This window comes from Olea europaea, chromosome 1 (assembly GCF_002742605.1).
Source record: "Olea europaea var. sylvestris chromosome 1, O_europaea_v1, whole genome shotgun sequence".
NCBI lineage: Eukaryota > Viridiplantae > Streptophyta > Magnoliopsida > Lamiales > Oleaceae > Olea > Olea europaea.
Window position 1 is genome coordinate 15252494 of NC_036237.1, and position 21572 is coordinate 15274065.

A 21572-nucleotide genomic window follows, 5' to 3' on the forward strand; every position below is an offset into this window, starting at 1 on the left:
GGACATAGGGAGAATTGCGATGGCATTGCCGTTCTTAGTCTGTATATGATTCCAGAAATCCAATTGTGTTTCTATTTACGAATTGTTTGGGATGCTAAATCATAGAATTGGTCTTGTTGTATAGTTGTTGTTTTTCGTTCTTCTTTCAAAATAAGCGTGTTGAGTTGAAAACTAATGTTGAATGTCATCTCATGATTTAGATGCAGATGGTACGACAATATTGGATGACATCATAGAGGAAAGTACGCTTCTCGCTTCTAATGCCATGGTCCAACTTGAAAGTAAGTTCTCAAAGAAGAATTTATAATATTGATTTTAAGTAGTTAAGCGGATAATTAGATGTTGACAGACAATGTTATGTTATTATTTGACATTTTGGATAAGCAATTTGGCCTGCACTACTTTTGTGTAGGTGATGTCATTGACATACCGATCAGCCATCATTCTCATTGAAGGCGATGATACAATTAACATAAGAGGCCATGATTGACACGCGTCCACTTCCTACAGCATCCATCAAAACTCCATACACCAAGGAGAGGAGAAAAAGAATCAAGAATTAGTGCTCAAGAAATTTGTTAATACTATGATAAACACTATTTGATGGTTGTGTACTAAATGGCCACGATAGAGATAATTCTTCAAGAATTTGATTATAAACACGTTTTGGTGGTTGTATATATACGTGCTTATCTCCAAGAATTCGATGACCATTGATGTGTGCAAAATTCGCGAACATCATCGACTATAATTATTTATTGTAGTTTTGCCATGAATTCATATGATAACGTCTGTACCAAATATTATGTAACAGTATATCCACATCTTATTTGTAGTCAACTTTACAACCAACTGTCGAGAATGATAGGAATCTTATGTTGAATCGACAGTTTAACTTTTTGGGATGTAGTGAAATATTTTACTTGTAAACTTAAATACGATCAATGTCTTCAAATGATAATAAAACGTTAGTGATAATATCACTGCAAAACATATAATACCAGCATTGTGACATACAAAAAAAATCATGGACAAGTTAGGAAAAAAGTTCTTTCGGGACCTTTGCTGTGAAGTTATTGCTACACGAGTGATATTTGCAAACGATAATGATATTATAACTTAAAAATCTACAAAGCTATCATTTGGTCATGCAAAATACAATTTTAACCAGTTTCAAACATCAAACATATGTACGCGATTGGTGTTACAATGGGGTTAGAACACTTGGTCCAATTATGATCAACTATACCATGGTGAATTGCATTTTCTGATTCATAGGTTAAGCTCGTATCTTAATCATTTGCGTCGTGTGGGTATTTTTGTCCCGTCCGCTTTCCACTTCCATTCGTCATTCACATGAACAAACTTTTCCTCATACGACATGATAAATCTCAAATGATTGCTCATACATGAAAAGTTGAAATTGCAATTGTAGGAATTTGCATAATCAATATGTCGACATTTAATAGTATGAAAGTGGCACGCTGAAATATTTAAATCAAAGTTATCAAACCTGGCTCGGACCGTCCGGAAAACACGTAACTCGGGCCCCCGACCGGGCTGGGTAGAATATTTTTATAAATATGTAACTGACTCGGTAAAAATCGAATTAACTCGTCGAGTTGACCAAGTTAACCGGCGATTTCTATATTAATTTGGCCGGTTGATTGGTTTGACCAAGATTTAAAAGTTTGTCCATAAATTTTTTATTCTCAAAAGGACCTGAACCTTAGACCTCTAGGTTAAATGAGTACCAACTAACCACTAGAGATCAATGATTTATTGTTATGTATTTACAATAATTATATGTGGTGATTGGAATAAATTATTCATCACATTAAGTGTGGTCATCAATATTGTATTACCAAACGACAAAATCTTCTTACCAAATAATTTGCACAATAAATCATTAAAGTGGCAATCCTTCAAAATATTTATTGGTTTGATTGGAAGAAATTATTCAAAATATTAATGATGATAATCAATTTTCAATTATAATATGATAACATCTTTCCAAATAAATAACCCAATGCTTCATTAAATATTAGTGCTTGTTTGGTAGGGACCTTGATAATTGATTTTTTGACCGTTAAAAATAAAGTGGGTTCTACCTGTGACAGAAAGATTAAAAAATGACGGTTGAAATAGTGAGATAATAGTCAAAAATTGATATTAAAATCCCAAACAAACAAGCTCTTAAATCCTTCACAACATTTTGTAGAGAATAAATACTTTGTAATATGCTAACATCTCGAAATAGATGATAAATCCAATAGTAATGTCTTCTTGATGAATGATTGAAAAGTATGGTTAGAAAGTTAGGATTTGTTAACGATAAAAATTAATCTCATGCTCACTTTTAAAATCTTTTATTTTTTATTTTTTATTAACAATTTCATATTATCCAATATAATATACATATATCCAATGTTCATAATACACAAATTAAAATCATCATATCATGCATTAATGATATTTAAATCAAGCATTAGAGACTCCTAAAAAGGTATCACTAAGGGTAATTTGAATATTTCACACTGAAAAAGCCACATTCTTGAGCAATATTAGTAAAACTGACAAATTTTAGTATATTTTCAAATTTAATGACATCTATGAAAAATTCCCTTTAATTTATTGGATTCTTTTGTAGGTTTGGATAAAGAGGATTTCAGGGAAGAGTAGTTAAGCTTCAAACTAATTATTTTGCTAAATTCATCAAATTCACAATAAAAAGTAATTCTTACTTTTTTTAAATTCTTTATATATTGCTATGTTTATATGTATTTTCTCTAATAGTATCTCTTTCATTGTTGTTCCAATTTTCATGAAGATGATATTTTATGATTATTAGGGTTTTAATTAAACACAAATTTTAAAGACTATAAAAATGTTCAAAAAAATTTAATGAAAATAAGGATTAGTGGATAAATTTAGAAAGATATAACTTTATAATTTTATATATGTGTATTTAATTAAATTTATATAAGATTATAATATAATGTAAATTTTTTTTTTTAAAGTGATTGAAAATAGAGGCTCCCTATAATTATATATCATTCATTCCTACCAACTTATAATGTTGGCAATTAAAAAGGAAGTTAGGAAACCAAACATAGGAATAGACTAGTAAAAGATATAAGAAAACCATTTCTTTTGAAGTTTTGCTACACGTACATCAGAATTGACATTTCGATGTATACTCTTCCCACACGAGGTTAAATCTCATCGGAGTACCGATCCTGATATACAGAAACCATTTTTCTTTTGAGAAACACAAAAGATATTAACATAAGATAAAAGGGGCATTTTTGCAACAAACTAACTAACGGAACTACGCTAAAAGTCAGTACTATTATCTCCGCCGCGCTCGCCACCGCAATGTCCGCCGTATCACCGTCCCCATCCATCCTACTAGCTTCCACAAAACCCTCGAACGAAACCCACAAGACAATCATTATCCCCTTCATAAAAAAACCCACTATTCCCACTATACAGTGCGAGTTCAGAAGCTTCGAGAATAATTCCTCCTCTTATCAGAACTTGATCGCTGACTCAAGTAATCGCATTCACATTATTTTTAAACCCCCATCGTCTTCTCCTCTCACAACGGCTTCATCTATGGACCTTTCAATCAAGCATTCGAAAAGGGTTTGCCTTTTTTACTGCTCGGAAATGAAGGATCTTGCTGAAAGAATAGCATCAGCATCTGACAGTATTGAGCTCCGTGGAATTACCTGGAGGTACCCCTTATTGATTTTTTTATTTTTTTTTAATTCAGGAAAAATGGTAATATATTTGCACAAATTGATATAATTTCCTTTATTGGTTTTGTACTTTAGTGGGGAAATTGAGCATATGTTATTGTGAGTTCTGGAAAATGGGATCACAGGAGTGCCTAGTTACATAAAAAACAATTAGAGGTCAGGTCTTGCATCAAGAAAATCCAATTGTGTTTCTATTTACGAATTGTTTGGGATGCTAAATCATAGAATTGGTCTTGTTGTATAGTTGTTGTTTTTCATTCTTCTTTCAGAATAAGCGTGTTGAGTTGAAAACTATTGTTGAATGTCATCTCATGATTTAGATGAAGATGGTACAACAATATTGGATGACATCATAGAGGAAAGTACGCTTCCCGCTTCTAATGCCATGGTCAAACTTGAAAGTAAGTTCTCAAAGAAGAATTTATAATATTGATTTTAAGTAGTTAAGCAGATAATTAGATGTTGACAGGCTATGTTATGTTATTATTTGGCATTTTGGATAAACAATTTGGCCGGCACTACTTTTGTGTAGGTGATGTTATTGACATACCGATCAGCCATCATACTCATTGAAGGAGACGTTACAATTAACATAAGAGGCCATGATCGACACGCGTTCACTTCCTACAGCATCTATCAAAACTCTATACATCAAGGAGAGGAGAAAAAGAATCAAGAATTAGTGCTCAAGAAGTTTTTTAATACTATGATAAACACTATTTGATGGTTGTGTACTAAATGGCCATAGTAGAGATAATTCTTCAAGAATTTGATTATAAACACGCTTTGGTGGTTGTATATATATGTGCTTATCTCCAAGAATTCAATGACCATTGATGTGTGCAAAATTCGCGAATATCATCAGCTGTAGTTATTTATTGTAGTTTTGTCATGAATTCATATGATAACGTCTATACCAAATATTGTGTAACAGTATATCCACACCTTATTTGTAGTCAACTTTACAACCAACTGTCGAGAATGATAAAAACCTTCTGTTGAACCGATAGTTTAACTTTTTGGGATGCAATGAAATATTTTACTTGTAAACTTAAATACAATCAATGTCTTCAAACGATAATAAAACGTTGGTAATAATATCACTTTAAAACATATAATACCAACATTGTGACATACAAAAAAAATCATGGACAAGTTAGGAAAAAAAATTCTTTCGAGACCTTTGCTGTGTAGTTATTGATACACGAGCGATGTTTGCAAAGGATAATAATATTATAACTTAAAAATGTAGAACGCTATCATTCGGTCATGCAAAATACAATTTTAACCAGTTTCAAACATCAAACCTATGTACGCGATTGGTGTTACAATGGGGTTAGAACACGTGGTTCAATTATGATCAACTATACCATAGCGAATTGCATTTTTTGATTCATAGGTTAAACTAATATCTTAATCATTTGCGTCATGCGGGTATTTTTGTCCCGTCCCCTTACCACTTCCATTCGTCATTCACATGAACAAACTTTTCCTCATGTGACATGATGAATCTCAAATGATTACTCATACATAAAAAGTTGAAATTGCAATTGTAGGAATTCTGCATAATTAATATGTCGGCATTTAATAGTATGAAAGTGGCATATTGAAATATTTAAATTATAGTTATCAAACCTGGCCCTGACCGTCCGGAAAACCCGTAACTTGGGCCCCTGACTCGGCCGAGTAGAATATTTTTATAAATATGTAACTGACTCGGTAAAAATCAAGTTGACTGAGTCAACCGACGATTTCTGTATTAACTCGATCGGTTGACTGGTTTGACCAAGATTTCAAAGCTTGTCCATAATTTTTTGTTCTCAAAAGGACTTGAACCTTAGACCTCTAAGTTAAATGAGTACCACCTAACCACTAGAGATCAAGTATTTATTGTTATGTATTTGCAATAATTATATATATGTAAATCATTTATAGTTTGTTAAAAATATTTTTAAAAAATTATAGTAATTATTTTGATTAACATGAATTGAATATTTAACAAAATAATATATAAATAATTAATAATAGATAATTTTTTTCTTTTTGTTTTATCTAAAAGAAAAACTTTATACTTTAAAAAATATTTTATAATTATTAAGCATTGAATCGCCGGTTTAACCACTAATTCACCAGTTCGACTAGCAACCCGAGACTCGGTGCCTTAATCGGGTCAATGGTTGGGTCGGGTTTAATAACTATGCTTTAAATCCGTACAATAGCAAAAGATCAAACCGACAATTGAAATGTCTATTCTGATAGTTTTCGAGTATTGAATTCGAGAGTTAAAATATCTATTCCGACGGTTGAAATGTCTAACATAATGGTTTCTAAATGCTGAATTCAACAGTTGAACTGTCGAAACTGACGGAAAGTATTTATGTGGTGATTGGAATAAATTATTCATCACATTAAGTGTGGTCATCAATATCGTATTACCAAACGACAAAATCTTCTTCCCAAATAATTTGCACAATAAATCATTGAAGTGGCAATCCTTCAAAATATTTATTGGTTTGATTGGAAGAAATTATTCAAAATATTATTGATGATAATCAATTTTCAATTATAATGTGATAACATCTTTCCAGATAAATAACTCAATGCTTCATTAAAAATTAGTGTTTGTTCGGTAGGGATTTTGATAATTTATTTTTTGACCGTTAAAAATAAAGTGGGCCCTACTTGTGACAGAAAAATTTAAAAATGATGGTTGAAATAGTGAAATAACGATCAACAAATTGATTTTAATTGGATTAAAATCCCAAACAAACAAGCTCTTAAATTCTTCACAACATTTTGTAGAGAATATTGACATCTTTATTTCGAAAGATTTGAAAAACCAAACAAATCAATGAATAATAATTTCAAAAACTTCGAATAAGTATGACCATGTTGTGTTTAACATTTTAAAAGTCACAAGTTATAAGATAAAAATAAAAATAATTTGTAATAAGCTAACATCTCGAAATAGATAATAAATCCAATAGTAATGTCTTCTTGATAAATGACTGAAAAATATGGTTAGAAAGTTAGGGTTTGTTAACGATAAAAAATATAAAAAAATCTCATGCTCACTTTTAAAATCTTTTTTTTTTTAATAACAATTTCACATTATCCAATATAATACACATATATCCAATGTTCATAATACACAAATTAAAATCATCATATCATGCTTTAATGATATTTAAATCAAGCATTAAAGACTCCTAAAAAGGTGTCACTAAGGGTAATTTGAACATTTTACACTGAAAAAGAGACATTCTTGAGCAACATTAGTAAACGTGGCAAATTTTGGTATATTTTCAAATTTAATGACATCTATGAAAAATTCCCTTTAATTTATTGGATTCTTTTGTAGGTTTGGATAAAGAGGATTTCAGGGAAGAGTAGTTATGCTTCAAACTAATTATTTTGCTAAATTCATCAAATTCACAATAAAAAGTAATTCTTATTTTTTTTTAAATTCTTTATATATTGCTATGTTTATATGTATTTTCTCTAATAGTATCTCTTTCATTGTTGTTCCAATTTTCATGAAGATGATATTTTATGATTATTAGGGTTTTAATTAAACGCAAATTTTAAAAGAATATAAAAATGTTCAAAAAAATTTAATGAAAATAAGGATTAGTGGATAAATTTAGAATAATATAACTTTATAATTTTATATATGTCTATTTAATTAAATTTATATAAGATTAAAATATAATGTAATTTTTTTTTTTAAAAGTGATTGAAAATAGAGGCTCTTTATAATTATATATCATTCATTTCTACCAACTTATAATGTTTGCAATTAAAAAGGAAGTTAGGAAACCAAACATAGAAATAGACTAGTAAAAGATATAAGAAAACCATTTCTTTTGGAATTTTACTACACGTACACTAGAGTTGACACTTCGTTCTACACTCTACTCACATGAGATTAAATGTCATCGGAGTGTCAATCCGGATATAAAAAACCATTTTACCTTGGAGAAACACAAAATATATTAATATAAGATAAAAGGGGCATTTTTGCAACTAACTAACAGAACTACGCTAAAAGTCAGTACTCTTATCTCCGCCGCGCTCGCCACCGCAATGTCCGCCGTATCACCGTCCCCATCCCTCCTACTAGCTTCCACAAAGCCCTCGAACGAAACCCACAAAACAATCATTACCCCCATCATAAAAAAACCCACTATTCCCACTATACAGTGCGAGTTCAGAAGCTTCGAGAATAATTCCTCCTCTTATCAAAACTTGATCGCTGACTCAAGTAATCGCATTCACATTATTTTTAAACCCCCATCGTCTTCTCTTCTCACAACGGCTTCGTCTATGGACCTTTCAATCAAGCATTCGAAAAGGGTTTGCCTTTTTTACTGCTCGGAAATGAAGGATCTTGCTGAAAGAATAGCATCAGCATCTGACAGTATTGAGCTCCGTGGAATAACCTGGAGGTACCCCTTATTGATTTTTTTATTTTTTATTTAATTCAGGAAAAATGGTAATATATTTGCACAAATTGATATAATTTCCTTTATTGGTTTTGTACTTTAGTGGGGAAATTGAGCTTATGTTATTGTGAGTTCTGGAAAATGGGATCACAGGAGTGCCTAGTTACATAAAAAACAATTAGAGGTCAGGTCTTGCATCAAGATCTGGATGTCATGTCGCGTGACCCAAAAACATAGCCGGTTAATAAGCTTGACTAGAGTAAGTACTGGTAGGCTGGTAGTGAATTCCACTTTGTATTGATCAAGTCATTTGTTGTTTTATCCTGGAGCATTGAGATAGAGTTTCAGTGATCTCAGATAGAATTGAATTTCATGGATTCATATAGGGAGGAGAGTTTGACATTTAAAGATGAGCAGGTTGGCTATCAAGTTCTTAAAACTTGAAATAACCGCCTAAATGAGCATTGCACCATCCAGTGTATTAGAAATGCTTTAGTCTTTGAGCTCAAGATGACTTTTTCAGATTGGCTCAGCCTCGGACTCTTGGGTTTGGCAGGAGCTTACAATCTTGAGCTTGGACTTTACATGTCCGTAGCCTGGTCTCTTCTTTCAGTCACCTCAAGTCATGAGCTCAACCCTTGAGCTCTGCTCTTATTGGCATAAGCTTGGCCCTCGAGCTCTTGTGGCTTGATCAATTCTCTGCCTTGGATTTCATTAGTATGAGGTCATTTCTGGGTAGAACAGATGTATTGCAAGATGACTCCTTTTTCAACTTTTTATCGTTTTTCTTGTTGTCCCACAATGAGTGCCTTGGTTTAGTCAAATATTTTTCTCTAGTTTCTTAATGATGAAAACTTCCTAAAGAGTAGTATTCTATGTGATTTTCATTCTCTTGTATTGAGTATACGGCAGTTCTTATCTATATATATATAACTGAACCAAGTGTGTTTCATACTGTCATTTCCAAGTATTCGACATGACGATTTATTGATCTAGTTGCTCTAACTAGTTATTCCTTGCTAAATTTGGTGTTGACTTTTGCAACTTAGACATAATTTCAAGAATTAATAATGGCACGAATATGCAACCTTGACTTATTCTGTGGAACTTTAATTAATCAGGACATTCGAAGATGGATTTCCCAACTTATTCATATCTAATGCTCATGGAATTTGTGGACAGCGTGTTGCTTTTCTTGCTTCATTTAGCTCTCCTGGAGTTATCTTTGAACAACTGTCTATCATCTATGCACTGCCAAAGCTCTTTGTCTCATCATTTACACTTGTCCTGCCATTTTTCCCAACGGGCACGTTTGAGCGTATGGAGGAGGAAGGAGATGTTGCCACAGCTTTTACACTAGCCAGGATCTTGTCAAATATTCCCATTTCAAGGGGTGGACCCACCAGTTTGGTAATTTTTGATATCCATGCCTTACAGGTGCGTTTGAAAAGTAGCTTTGTGACTGTACTCTCATGTGTCTTCATCTTCGTCTTCGTCTTCGTCTTCGTCATCCTCATCTTTGCTAAATATTACTGTTTCAATGGTTTTGTATTGCAGGAGAGATTTTACTTTGGAGACAATATTTTACCATGCTTTGAAAGTGGTATACCTTTGCTCTTAAATAGGCTCCAAAAGCTCCCCGACTCTGACAATGTAAGACCTTCCCCTAATTTTGTTGCATTAGCAGGCACTAGTCATTTTTCTATCATATTGCTCAATTTTGACATATTTAGTGTATGGTTTGTATTCAATATTGGTCAAGATCACACAATATAATAAACAGGATTTTAGCTTTTCTTGCTAATAACTTAACATGGTCCAGTATTATCCATATTTTATCATAGATTGCGTTTGAACTTTTCATCTCAACTAAGCTTGAATCAATGTTTTTGGAAATTGCAAAACTGATTTTTATAAAATGCAGTGATAGAATAAATAAAGTGAGGAAAATGAAATTAATCTATCTTTCCATTTCTAACAATTGCCTGGTTCTGCTACATTTCTGTGTCCAGATTGCCATAGCCTTTCCAGATGATGGTGCATGGAAACGATTTCACAAGCAGCTGCAACACTTTCCAACAGTATTGCTTCTATATGTTACCTTATTTACAACATCAATATTAATTTAAATGTGTTGATTTCAGTTTATATTTTTTTACGTATAAATGACTTTGATTTCTGTCAATGAAGACGGTAAACAATTTTCAACCTTCAATGATATTACTGACATGTAAATGAAACCATCGAAATAAACTACTCCCGAAAAAGTACGCCTCAATATTTGGCATTTTGTTTTAACTTAGTCATTTTCCTGGCAGATTGTTTGCATCAAAGTTAGGGAAGGTGATCAACGTATTGTACGCCTTAAGGAGGGAGACCCGAAGGGACGTCATGTTGTGATAGTGGATGATCTTGTACAGTCAGGTGGCACACTATTAGAGTGTCAGGTAAGAGCAGATGGCGTCCTTCAGTCAGGTTTTTCTAAAATAATTTGGACATTTGCCGACATATTAAGAAGTCTACGCGATTTCAGTAGGAAAGAGGTCGTCTAGAGACGAAAAACAAACGATTCTTTTATAATATTCTTTTCCCTGTCAGGTCTTCATTCTTATTCCATATGGAAATTGACTCCTGATTAACATAGATTTTATGTTATAGAAATGCATACTATCCCTTTTCTGTTCTTTTTCTTCAGAAAGTTTTGGCCAACCATGGAGCTACAAAAATTAGTGCTTATGTGACGCATGGAATTTTTCCGAATAGTACTTGGGAGAGGTTTAAACATGATGCTGGAGGTGATTACCAGATAGTTTATTTGTACCATTTTGTGGTTTTTGATTGATGTTGGATTGTCAAAATGTAATTCATTTCGATACAAGTTTATATTTGAAGATCACCCTGCCGAATCTCTTTCAGGGAATCCCGAAAATGGAATGACTTACTTCTGGATCACAGACTCGTGCCCACGAACAGTTAAGCAGGTGGAAAACAAATCCCCATTCGAGGTTCTAAGCCTTGCTGCTCCCATTGCAGCTGCACTCCAGGTTTAACTGTGGATTTGGAAGTTATTTTTGAGTGCTCACATTCTTTCTTTTCTCCAAGAGCCGAAGGCATATAGAGATAAGGTAGAAACTGCGGCTTCACGGCGACATAACACTTCCATGTTTAATGTTCGTCAGATATGGTCAAGTGGATTCATAAGATCGTGTACAGAGTTATTGGAGGGATTTCAGCACATGTATATGCTTAATTTCAATGGTTACTTTCACTGAAAATAACAAAGAAGTTACATTTTGTAACATACTTATTTTGTGTACTGCTTCGGTTCTCATCTTACGAATGGAACCTGTCGATTGCATGTGTAAATTTCCTAGTTGAAACTACTATAGTCCATTACTAAATAAAACGAATTTGAAAGATTGACATGAATTAACCCAGAGACAATCTAATTAACAAATTTTAAGGAAATGACAATCGAGCCAACGTAACTCCTTGAGTTTGACCTCTTCCTTTGGGCAGTATCAGCTCAAGGCAAACCTGAAACAAATCTTGTCGACTCTTGGCATGTACCACATTGAGTTCTTCTAGGTCCATTGAAGCTGCAACCACACTTCGCAGGACCTTTCGGCAGTGAAAGCTCTAGGATGCAAGTCCCAACTTGACGTGCTTCATGACGTAATCCAATGTGGTTGCCATTGGGTTTGATCAAGCAAAAAAGATGAAATCAATTTGTCGTAGTGCGTGTTAGAAAAAATTAGGATACAGATAAAGATAATGCCCAAGTAACTATCCGTAATTTTTTGCATGTATAGACATATATTGAATTGATTCTCCATGTCATAATCCTTATTCTACAATTCAATGACCAGGCCAAGATTTTTTTTCATTATTGGCATGCATTAAGTGACAACAATGAAAACATTCAAATAACTTTAAGATTGTTGTTCATCCGTGAATAAGGAAATGTGTAAAGTGAGTTGAGGTGTGTCAACGAAGTCAATTTTTTGAATTCATTCAGAGAAACTTGTTTGTTTCAAGTCAAAGTTAAGGGGCTTATTCATACACTAGACATCCTACGTGGACCTCTTTCTTAACCAAAACGACTATCAAATATTTGTCCGCTAGGATCTTTAAAAAGAAGTTTTTCATTCCATTTTTTCACTATAAATTTGTTGTCTCGTGTGGTTTGATTTGACTTGCGATTAGATTCGTGCCACATGAAAACGGTCATGTACTTTATATTTTGCTTGACTTGAACTAGAAAGCATCACTTGTATCATCTCGATTAAAAATATTTATAATAATTTTCATTTTTTATTTTATCGTCGCTTTCTTGTTTACTAAAATTGTAAGTAATTAGTGATTACTCCGCCTTTCAACCACAAAACCCCGTAGGAATTAAATGGACTTATTTTAAACCTTATCTATCACAATCAAAATTTTTTTCTCCCCAAAATAAAAAAAAAAAAATTATATATATATATATATATATATATATATATATATATATAAATAATAGTTTGATAAGTTTGCATCTCCACATTTGGGCCTCACCAGTATTATGCGACAAAAAGATCCGACTCGGTAACCCGAATTCGATTGATCAAAAATTTCTTTTCTTCGTTCATTATTCAGCAGCTCCACTTTGTAATGTAATTCTCATTTCTCATAATTCATCTCCCTATTGCGTTGTAGTATTGCGGAAGTAAAGAAAAAAAAAATGATTGATTTTCAAAGAAAATTTTCGTTCCAATTTTGGCCTTCTAATTCGCTCTAAATCAACAAATTACAGCCAGATCTCATTCATAAATCTCCTTGATCTGTTGCGATCTGTATCATATTGAATTTTGAGGAAGATTGGTAAATAAGTTAGAAAGAAATATATGGCAGGAGCAGCATCGGCGCTGTTCCTACTAGACATAAAGGGGAGGGTTCTGGTGTGGCGGGACTACCGTGGGGATGTCTCCGCTGTACAAGCCGAACGCTTCTTCACCAAGCTCATTGAAAAAGAAGTATTTCTTATTCATTCATTTCTAGTTTCACTGGGTCTTCTCTTGATTATACTTATTGAAATTTTGAATATTTGTTGAATGTCGTATGAATTTAGATGAATGTAAGGTGTTAAATGGTTTGATTGAAGCTGAGGGGACGCGTGAGCTTAATTTAATTGCTTTTTCTTTTCTTGTCGGTTAAGTGTAGTTCAGAGGACGGATTTGTATGCAGAACTTTAGCTTGATCTGATCTTTCTCTTCTATTGATTTTGCTGAACTTTCTTGTTTACTGATTTCTGCTATTGATTTGACTGATTTTGTTATGATTTACTTATTGAAATTTTTGTTATTAAGATTAATTTATTGAATGTTACTGAATTTTGATGAATGTAAGATGTTAAATGGTTTGATTGAAGCTGAAGGAAGCATGAGTTTAAGTTAATTGATTTTTCGTTTCTTTTTTGGGGTTGGGGGTCTTAAGAGTTAAATCTAGTGCGAAGGATCAGATTTGTATGGAAAACTTAAGCTTGGTCTGATCTTTCATTTTCTTCAATGGATTCATGTTTACTGAATTTTATTGTTTTTCGAAAAATAAGGATATGTCTGGATTATTAATTTCTGCTTTTGATTTGACTGGCTTTGTTATGTTTACTTATTGCGATTTCTGTAATTAGGAATAATCTTGTTCAATGTGGTATGGGTTTTTGATGAATGTTCGGGGTTACATGGGTGGATTGACGCTGAATGAAGGCATGACCATAATTTATTTAGTTTTCCTTTTTCCTGTTTTGGTGAAAGTGTAGTTCAGAGGTTAGGATTTGTACGCAAAACTTTAACTTGATATGATCTTTCATATTTTTCAATTGGCTTATATTATGGGCTTTTGCATGATTAAAATTGAGGATAAAATGGATGGATTTATTGTAGATTAACTATCTAAATGGTCTAGTTAAGCTTGACAAAGAATGTGAACATAATTCAGTTTATACAAGAGATAGCTTGACCCAAAATTGAATCTGCACTCTTTTTTTATTTGATTATTTGCCCTTCAAGAAGGATCCACATTTGGTACAATGGTAAATTTGATAATAATCAGTTTTGTGATTTGAAGGAGTAAAACTTCGACATGACCATTTAGTTCCATGCATTGAATAATTTTGACACAATATAGTTTGAAAATGACGTTGTCGAGAACTACCTCCACTTTTTCCTCCTAAAATTTAAACCTTATCTTGGATGTCACACTTCTTGAAAATTCTATGTTTTCTGTAACATGGGAGAAACATAGTAAAGAAAAACAACATCACATGAAATTAAATAATTCAGACAGAAGAAAAAATTCTGAAATTTCTCTTCTGTATCCTCCGAGACTAATGTTACTAAATTTTGCTGCATGCCTGCTAATTGTTTTTTTTTTTTTGGTACAAATGGTACGTAGTTTAAAAATGAACAAAAGGGACTGACACATGGTGTGGTACAATATTCTATTTTAGGGTGAACCGGATTCTCAAGATCCTGTTGTATACGATAATGGTGTCACATATATGTTTATACAACACAATAATGTTTATCTCATGACTGCATCCCGGCAAAACTGCAATGCCGCCAGCCTTCTGCTGTTCCTACACCGTGTTGTTGATGTAAGCTTTAGTGGTAATAGAATTTCAGTATGCTTTTATAATTTAGTTGTTAATCATAAAATTTAGGCTACTTTGTCAATTTGTTGCAATCTAATCGCAGGTCTTTAAACATTATTTTGAAGAGTTAGAAGAGGAATCCCTTAGAGATAATTTTGTCGTGGTGGTAAGAAAATTTGCTCATCTCTTCTTTCAAATTGATAGTTTACTATAAAATATCAACGAAATAAACATTTGGATCTGCCAGAACTGATTATGCTTCATGCCTCTGACAGTATGAGTTACTTGATGAAATGATGGACTTCGGCTACCCTCAATATACTGAAGCGAAAATTCTTAGTGAATTCATCAAGACTGATGCTTATAGAATGGAAGTTACGCAGAGGCCTCCAATGGCTGTAACAAATGCAGTTTCTTGGCGCAGTGAAGGGATTCGTTACAAAAAGAATGAAGTAGGTCTTTCTTACTAGCCTTCTAGCTAATTATTTGATCGACTGGATCACCTAGGTAGTTTTTGTCTCTTCAGGTGTTTTTGGATGTTGTGGAAAGTGTTAATATACTTGTCAATAGCTATGGACAAATAATTAGGTCAGATGTTGTTGGGGCGTTAAAGATGCGGACATACTTGAGGTTTGTTCTTCAATCCTTGATACTTACCTGTGATGATTTATTCGTTTTGTATTTTACCTTTCATACAATTCCTATCATAAGATTGTTGTGCTACTCTAAGTGCTGAATCCTAAAAATCATTGACACTGAGTGAATGATACATGTACTTTAGATTGTAGTTGCTGTCCTGAGCTAAGGGCTATTATGTTGTAGAATTATAATTATAATTCTGAATTGAGAAGAAAGAAGTGGTAATTTGTAACTACTGTTCTGTAGATTCTTAATGGGAATTGATTTGACATTCTGGATATCATTTGAGGCCTGAATTACTTTGCTGCGTTCCCAGGCCTCTGTGTGTGTGTGTGTGTGTGGGGTGGGGATTGGAAATTAGCGAGCTGATTGTAATTATGAGTGAGGTGTTGATGGGGTTTTTGGTTCAAATATGTTTTGAGGACACTACTTATGGATCAGTGGTGAGTCATAGACTTGGCTTCCTCTTGACCTATTAGGGACCTTTTTCTAATAGTCAATCTTAATCTTGCTGGTGGTGGTGGGCATAGATTAGGAGAAAATCAAGAGATTTGGTGATCTCTTCCATTTTCAGTTGGGAGAGTATGGTAGGAAGTCTAAGGAGTTGTCCATGAGATCTGTGCAGTGAAGCACACTCTCATATTGGGGCTAAGTGCCAGTTGTATCGTGTCAGAGAACAGCACCGCCGAGACTCTCCAGGACAAGTGTCGACATGCCATGTGTCTGTATCCGATGCCCGTGTCCATGTCCGTGTCCGCGTCCGCGTCCAATGTTCATGTTTGTGTCTGTATCCATGCCTCTCAGGATCGATGATAAGACAAGTGGGTAAGAAGGGTTACAACAAGAAAGTCCCTTTGTAACAAGAGTGAAACATAAAGAGGCTTGAAAGCTCTCTCAATTATAATAAGCAATCAGGTTTTCCACATGGAAAAAGGTTGAGAACTTGGATGGATTGCTGGTATAGTATCTAGTCTTGAAGTGTCTCCATTTGTGCTTTTCTTATTTTTGTCTTTATTAATGGGACGTTAATAGTTTTTGCTTCATTTTGTACCTGGCTTTGTTCTTCCTTTTGGTGCTTACTAACTAAATAACACTTACCGGGAAAAATAATTTCTTTTATGTTTCTCACTTGAATCAAACAGTCTACAAGCTTATTTTTTAAGTTTTAAATTAGATTTGAGTGCCTCAGAGAAACATGATCTCAGATTTTTTCCCCAGAGATTTATCTGGAGGTTCAGTTTATTATTATGATTTAACACATTTCAACGTGTTGTGCTTGGACTGAGTGGATCGGAACCCATGTTTCAACTTGTCATGACAGTATACAAGATTTGCCTCATAACAAAAAAATTGCAGAACATTTTTATCAAGCTCGTGAATATGAAGAGTTGCACATTGAACTAATTAATCGAATCAGCAACCTGGAAAATCAGTTCATCAGCAAATGAAGTTTGCACTACAGAAGACAAAAATTTCCTTTATTCATCATCAGCGTAAAGTTACAACAATAGATATCTTTCCAACAGCTAATACAAAGTTAACAGCAAATAATTAACAATAAAAGCAGTATGTAATCAAAACCATTAATCGCTCTGTAGGCATCATTGAGTCTCACTACCTGAACTGAATCTTTTGATGCTACAGTCTTGGAAGTTGTACTGTTTAATGATGATTTACAAAGTCAAACTATTGATATGATTGATGTAAAAAATGTTTGGCTCTGCCTCATTTAATTTCTCACTCTTTTGAATCAAAAGATAGGAAAAACCTTCTATACAGATGGATATATGGAGGGATAGAGAGACCCTGGGGGAGGGGCTTAGCAGATGGTGTACTGGTAGATTAATATGATAGGTAGCTGAAGCTACTGCTGAATTTCCCAACTGTTATTCCGGTTGCAGTTACTGCTGGTGACTATACTGCTCTACTGCAACTGCCGAACATGCTGTGAGGATGCTGTTGCTCCTTCCCTGTAATAAAAGCTGGAAGTTGCTGTTAATGTTTCTGTGGACTGAGATGCTGATCTGTGATGCCATGCAGAGTTGCTGACCAACGGATTGGTTAAATAATAAGTCTAGTAACTGGAATATGTATATACGATTGAAGTAGTGGATTTGTGTGAAATATATTCTTTATTCAATTGCACTTGTGTATGAAAACTAAAAGATGAAATGAAAACAGAATTGAAAGACAAATTCCGGGCTATTCAAGAGGTCGGATCTCTCCCCACTAAAACCTAAACATCTCCTTAATGAATGAATTCCCAGATCCCCCTCTTTCACATTTATAGGCATCCTATCTCACCGTATTCCCCACAATACCCCTGCCCCTAACTGAATCTGTTTCTAACTGAATGTGCTTCTCAATTCTTCTGGGTCCTTCTAGAGACAAACTTGATAGGAGTCTATCATAATACTAGTTAACTTAGCTACTATAAGAAAAACCCCCGATTGTTCATTATCTATCTTCTTTTGATAATTCTGATTAAGCCATTAGAATTCCAAAGTTTGCTCAGAGCAGTTTCAATCCAGTATTCCCCATGTACTACCCCATGTGTAATTGGTAGTTTTTCAATGTCCAACATTGGTGGTAGTTACTTAAGCCTGAAACTAGTATCCCATTATGGGTCTGGCTGTATGCCAGATATTTGACTAGAGGTAGTATAGAGAACCCATTGGGTCTGATACAGCCAAGCTATGTGACAAGTGGTATTATAGAGAACCCATTGGGTCAATCACTGGGAGTGGTTCATCGAATGTTTGCTGAGCAGTCCTAAATTATGTGGTGGTACATGACGAAGGGTATCAGGGCCTTAATTGTAGTGCATAGATGTTGCAAGTTGGAGTTGCCAAAAATTAGTGGGAGACTGGGAGTTGTCAGTGTAAGTTATAACTTGGCTTAACAATTTTGAGCTGAGTGGTAAAAGGAAAAACCACAAGAAATCCACAAGAAGTTTTTTCTTAACTCGGCAACTTGGGTCACACAAGCAAGGCTAGCAGTGGGCGAGGGAGTGACATTTCCTATCTGTACTGGAGCTGCCAAAACATAGTATCAGAGACTTGGAAACTTGAACACTGTCTTAGTCTTCTGCCCTTTCTTTGGCCATTGCAAGCTGAATTCATTGTTGAAACATGCCAATTGGAGATTTTCAATTCAATCTCAGACATAAAGTGTTATTCTTTTCCCTAGGTACTTTTGTGCATCTTCAATAACTCTGATGCTGGATGCTTGCCATTTATTTGGCATCTTTTAAGGTGTTCTGTCAACTTCTTGGGAGCCTGGTCTTTCTTTGTCTAGTTTATCGTTGTATTAAGCTACTACCCTATATGCTTTTATATTGGAAAGAACAAAAATCATTTTTGTCAAAGTATTTTTCACTGTGTAAGATGGCTGAAGCTTGCCAGGTTTTTAAGCTTCAGTTATTATTTGTTGCTTACCTTTTGTAATTCTGAAGTACTAATATATCAACTCTTCCAGTGGCATGCCAGAGTGTAAGCTTGGGCTGAACGATAGAGTGCTTCTGGAAGCGCAAGGTCGATCCACGAAGGGAAAAGCCATTGATCTAGATGATATCAAGTTTCATCAGTATGTAATGAACTCTCAGATTTAATTATGATGTGCGATTGCACTTGATTTTTGAATGTATTTGCTGCAGGTGCTTCTTTAGAGTTTGATTTTGCCTTTCTGTGTACGGATATTTATCTTTATTTTTTTTGGGATTTATTTCTGAAACAAATCTATCCATGTTATCTCTCTAATATCTACTTCTGATTAGGTGTGTGCGTTTGGCGCGATTTGAAAATGATCGGACAATATCCTTCGTACCACCTGATGGATCTTTTGATCTTATGACCTATAGACTCAGCACTCAGGTTTGGTCATGGATGTTGAACCTGCAGTTTTTTATTCTTCCTTTGTCAATTTTTGGATGTGAAGAGTTGAATGTGTACTCCGTTATGCAAATGTACAAAGAATGAGGTTGTAAGGTGTTAAATAAAATGTCCTTTGAACCAGCTACGTGATCTGAAAAATCAAGCACATCATCCACATTTTTAAGCCCTCACCTGCCTACCATTCTCCAAAAGCTATTTGTTTTTCTAAAACTTAGTTTCAACCACACATTCTCTTAACAAAATATTTTGCACGTAAATTTCACACTTTTCTCTACTTTTTAACCACACATTATCCGAAAAATCATTATTCCAAAACTCATTTTCTCCAAAAATAATAATAATAATAATAATAATAATAAATAAATAAATAAATAAATAAATAAATAAAACTCTTTTTAATGGGTATCAAACAAGGGCTAAAATCACGAAGTGTGATGTTTGAAAATCTGCATCTTCGTATTATTAGATATATTTTAGAAATTGGATAAAGAAATTGGGATTGGGGGAGTAATTTTTTAGTTCTTTCTCAATTGCGCTCTATGCAAAATATGTCGTAGTCTTGCTCAAGAGTAGTCTATTTTTTATTTTTATTTTTTTTTCAGGTAAAGCCTCTGATATGGGTTGAAGCTCAGGTTGAAAGACATTCTAGGAGCCGGATAGAATTTATGGTAAAAGCCAGGAGCCAGTTCAAGGAGCGCAGGTACGTCTATGAAGTGAAAATTTTGGTGCAGTTTCATCTCTATTAGATGTTTCATCCGAATCTTTATTTTCTGTGTTGCTGGTTATCATGTTTTTAATCTTTACACAAAATTGAAATTTCAGTACTGCAACTAATGTCGAAATTGAGTTGCCCGTGCCATCGGATGCTACCAATCCTAATATTCGGACATCAATGGGGTCTGCTTCTTATGCACCTGAAAATGACGCATTAATTTGGAAAATAAAATCTTTTCCGGGTGGTAAGGTAAGAGTTGGGTTCAACTCCCTGCTTTACTGTGAATTATTGTTATTTTCTACTAATATTCATTGCTGTTGAACTATACTCAGATGGAGACGCTTATTCTTTGACACACATACATAATACATGAATGAGATAATTTTTGCTTATTTTGAAGGAATATATGTTGAGAGCAGAGTTTAGGCTCCCCAGCATAGTATCTGAGGAACCCGCTCCAGAGAGAAAAGCTCCTATACGCGTGAAGTTTGAGATACCATATTTTACAGTTTCAGGAATACAGGTGAGCTGTAAAAACAGTAGTTTGATTTGTCAAAATGTTGTAACATTACTATTATTCAGACAATAAAAAGAAAAGGGAAAAAAAATTGGTATCAACACTTTTCTTATGAACATGCCCGGTAAATAGTCTCTGTCGAAATCTCAAAATTCTAAGCATATCATTTAAAGGGCTGAAAACCTTGAAAAGCTGTTTCTGAAGATTATTGAGCCTCTGACCGTGCTTCTGCAGTGGCACCATTACAGAAAACTACTTTTTCGAAGCCCATGAGATCTGGCAATATCGTGAAAAAATATTAAATTCATTTTAGTAGTCTGACAGCATAAACTTTGTTTCTGATTAGTATGATTGGATCATTTTCATCGTAATTCTTGAGAATTTGTTTTCTTTAGGTTCGTTACCTGAAGATAATCGAAAAAAGTGGCTATCAGGCTCTACCATGGGTGAGATATATTACAACCGCAGGTGAATACGAGCTGAGGCTTATATAAAGTGCGCATGCTTTTTTGGCTCAAATGATACAATGGAATCGAACTAGCTGAGGTGCCTTGTTGGTTACAAATTTTTGAAGGGGTCGACTGCAGAGAAAATGGTGATGTTCCGGGCAATTTTTCTCTAATTGCTGTTTCTAACCTTGAGATTTGTAACTAAACTCGTTTGCTTGTGTTTTTTCCTTTTGTAAGAAATCCACTTCAATTATTTGTTAAATGTTCTCGTACATTGCCTAGTGCAATCAAAAGCTGAATCCAAAATGATATATGTATTTTCCTCTGAAGAAATGGTATTTATAGCAAATATTTCATTGCTGGGAATTCAAGTTACAAGCTGTTCACATTTAAATTCAAATTGAGAGGCCGAAAAAGGAGCCTTAAAATAAAGTACAATAGCAGTATTGTAGCATTCACTTTCTTTGTTTTATATCATCTTCTAGTTGTAGTGTGTGATTGAAATATAAACCGACTATTGGC

The 21572-nt window shown here is 34.0% G+C and overlaps 2 protein-coding genes across 3 annotated transcripts; both read left to right on the plus strand.

Annotated features, from left to right (window-relative positions):
- Window positions 1-3279: 3279 nt before the first annotated feature.
- Window positions 3280-11575, plus strand: LOC111395366 (ribose-phosphate pyrophosphokinase 4-like). Of its 2 annotated transcripts, none has more exons than XM_023021347.1 (7): window positions 3280-3740; window positions 9331-9646; window positions 9767-9862; window positions 10222-10290; window positions 10528-10656; window positions 10905-11004; window positions 11126-11575. In XM_023021347.1, the coding sequence occupies exons 1-7, from the start codon at window positions 3379-3381 to the stop codon at window positions 11257-11259; spliced, it is 1206 nt and encodes a 401-aa protein (XP_022877115.1). In that variant the 5' UTR covers window positions 3280-3378; the 3' UTR covers window positions 11260-11575. The 2 variants fall into 2 exon arrangements, with proteins under 2 accessions (XP_022877115.1, XP_022877111.1); XM_023021343.1 differs by lacking the exon at window positions 3280-3740 and adding an exon at window positions 7785-8212.
- Window positions 11576-12750: 1175 nt separating this feature from the next.
- Window positions 12751-21425, plus strand: LOC111395377 (AP-1 complex subunit mu-2). Its single transcript, XM_023021351.1, has 11 exons — window positions 12751-13221; window positions 14694-14840; window positions 14941-15003; window positions 15113-15289; window positions 15364-15467; window positions 18954-19061; window positions 19252-19348; window positions 19972-20069; window positions 20192-20333; window positions 20485-20607; window positions 20997-21425. The coding sequence occupies exons 1-11, from the start codon at window positions 13093-13095 to the stop codon at window positions 21093-21095; spliced, it is 1287 nt and encodes a 428-aa protein (XP_022877119.1). The 5' UTR covers window positions 12751-13092; the 3' UTR covers window positions 21096-21425.
- The last annotated feature ends 147 nt before the right edge of the window (window positions 21426-21572 follow it).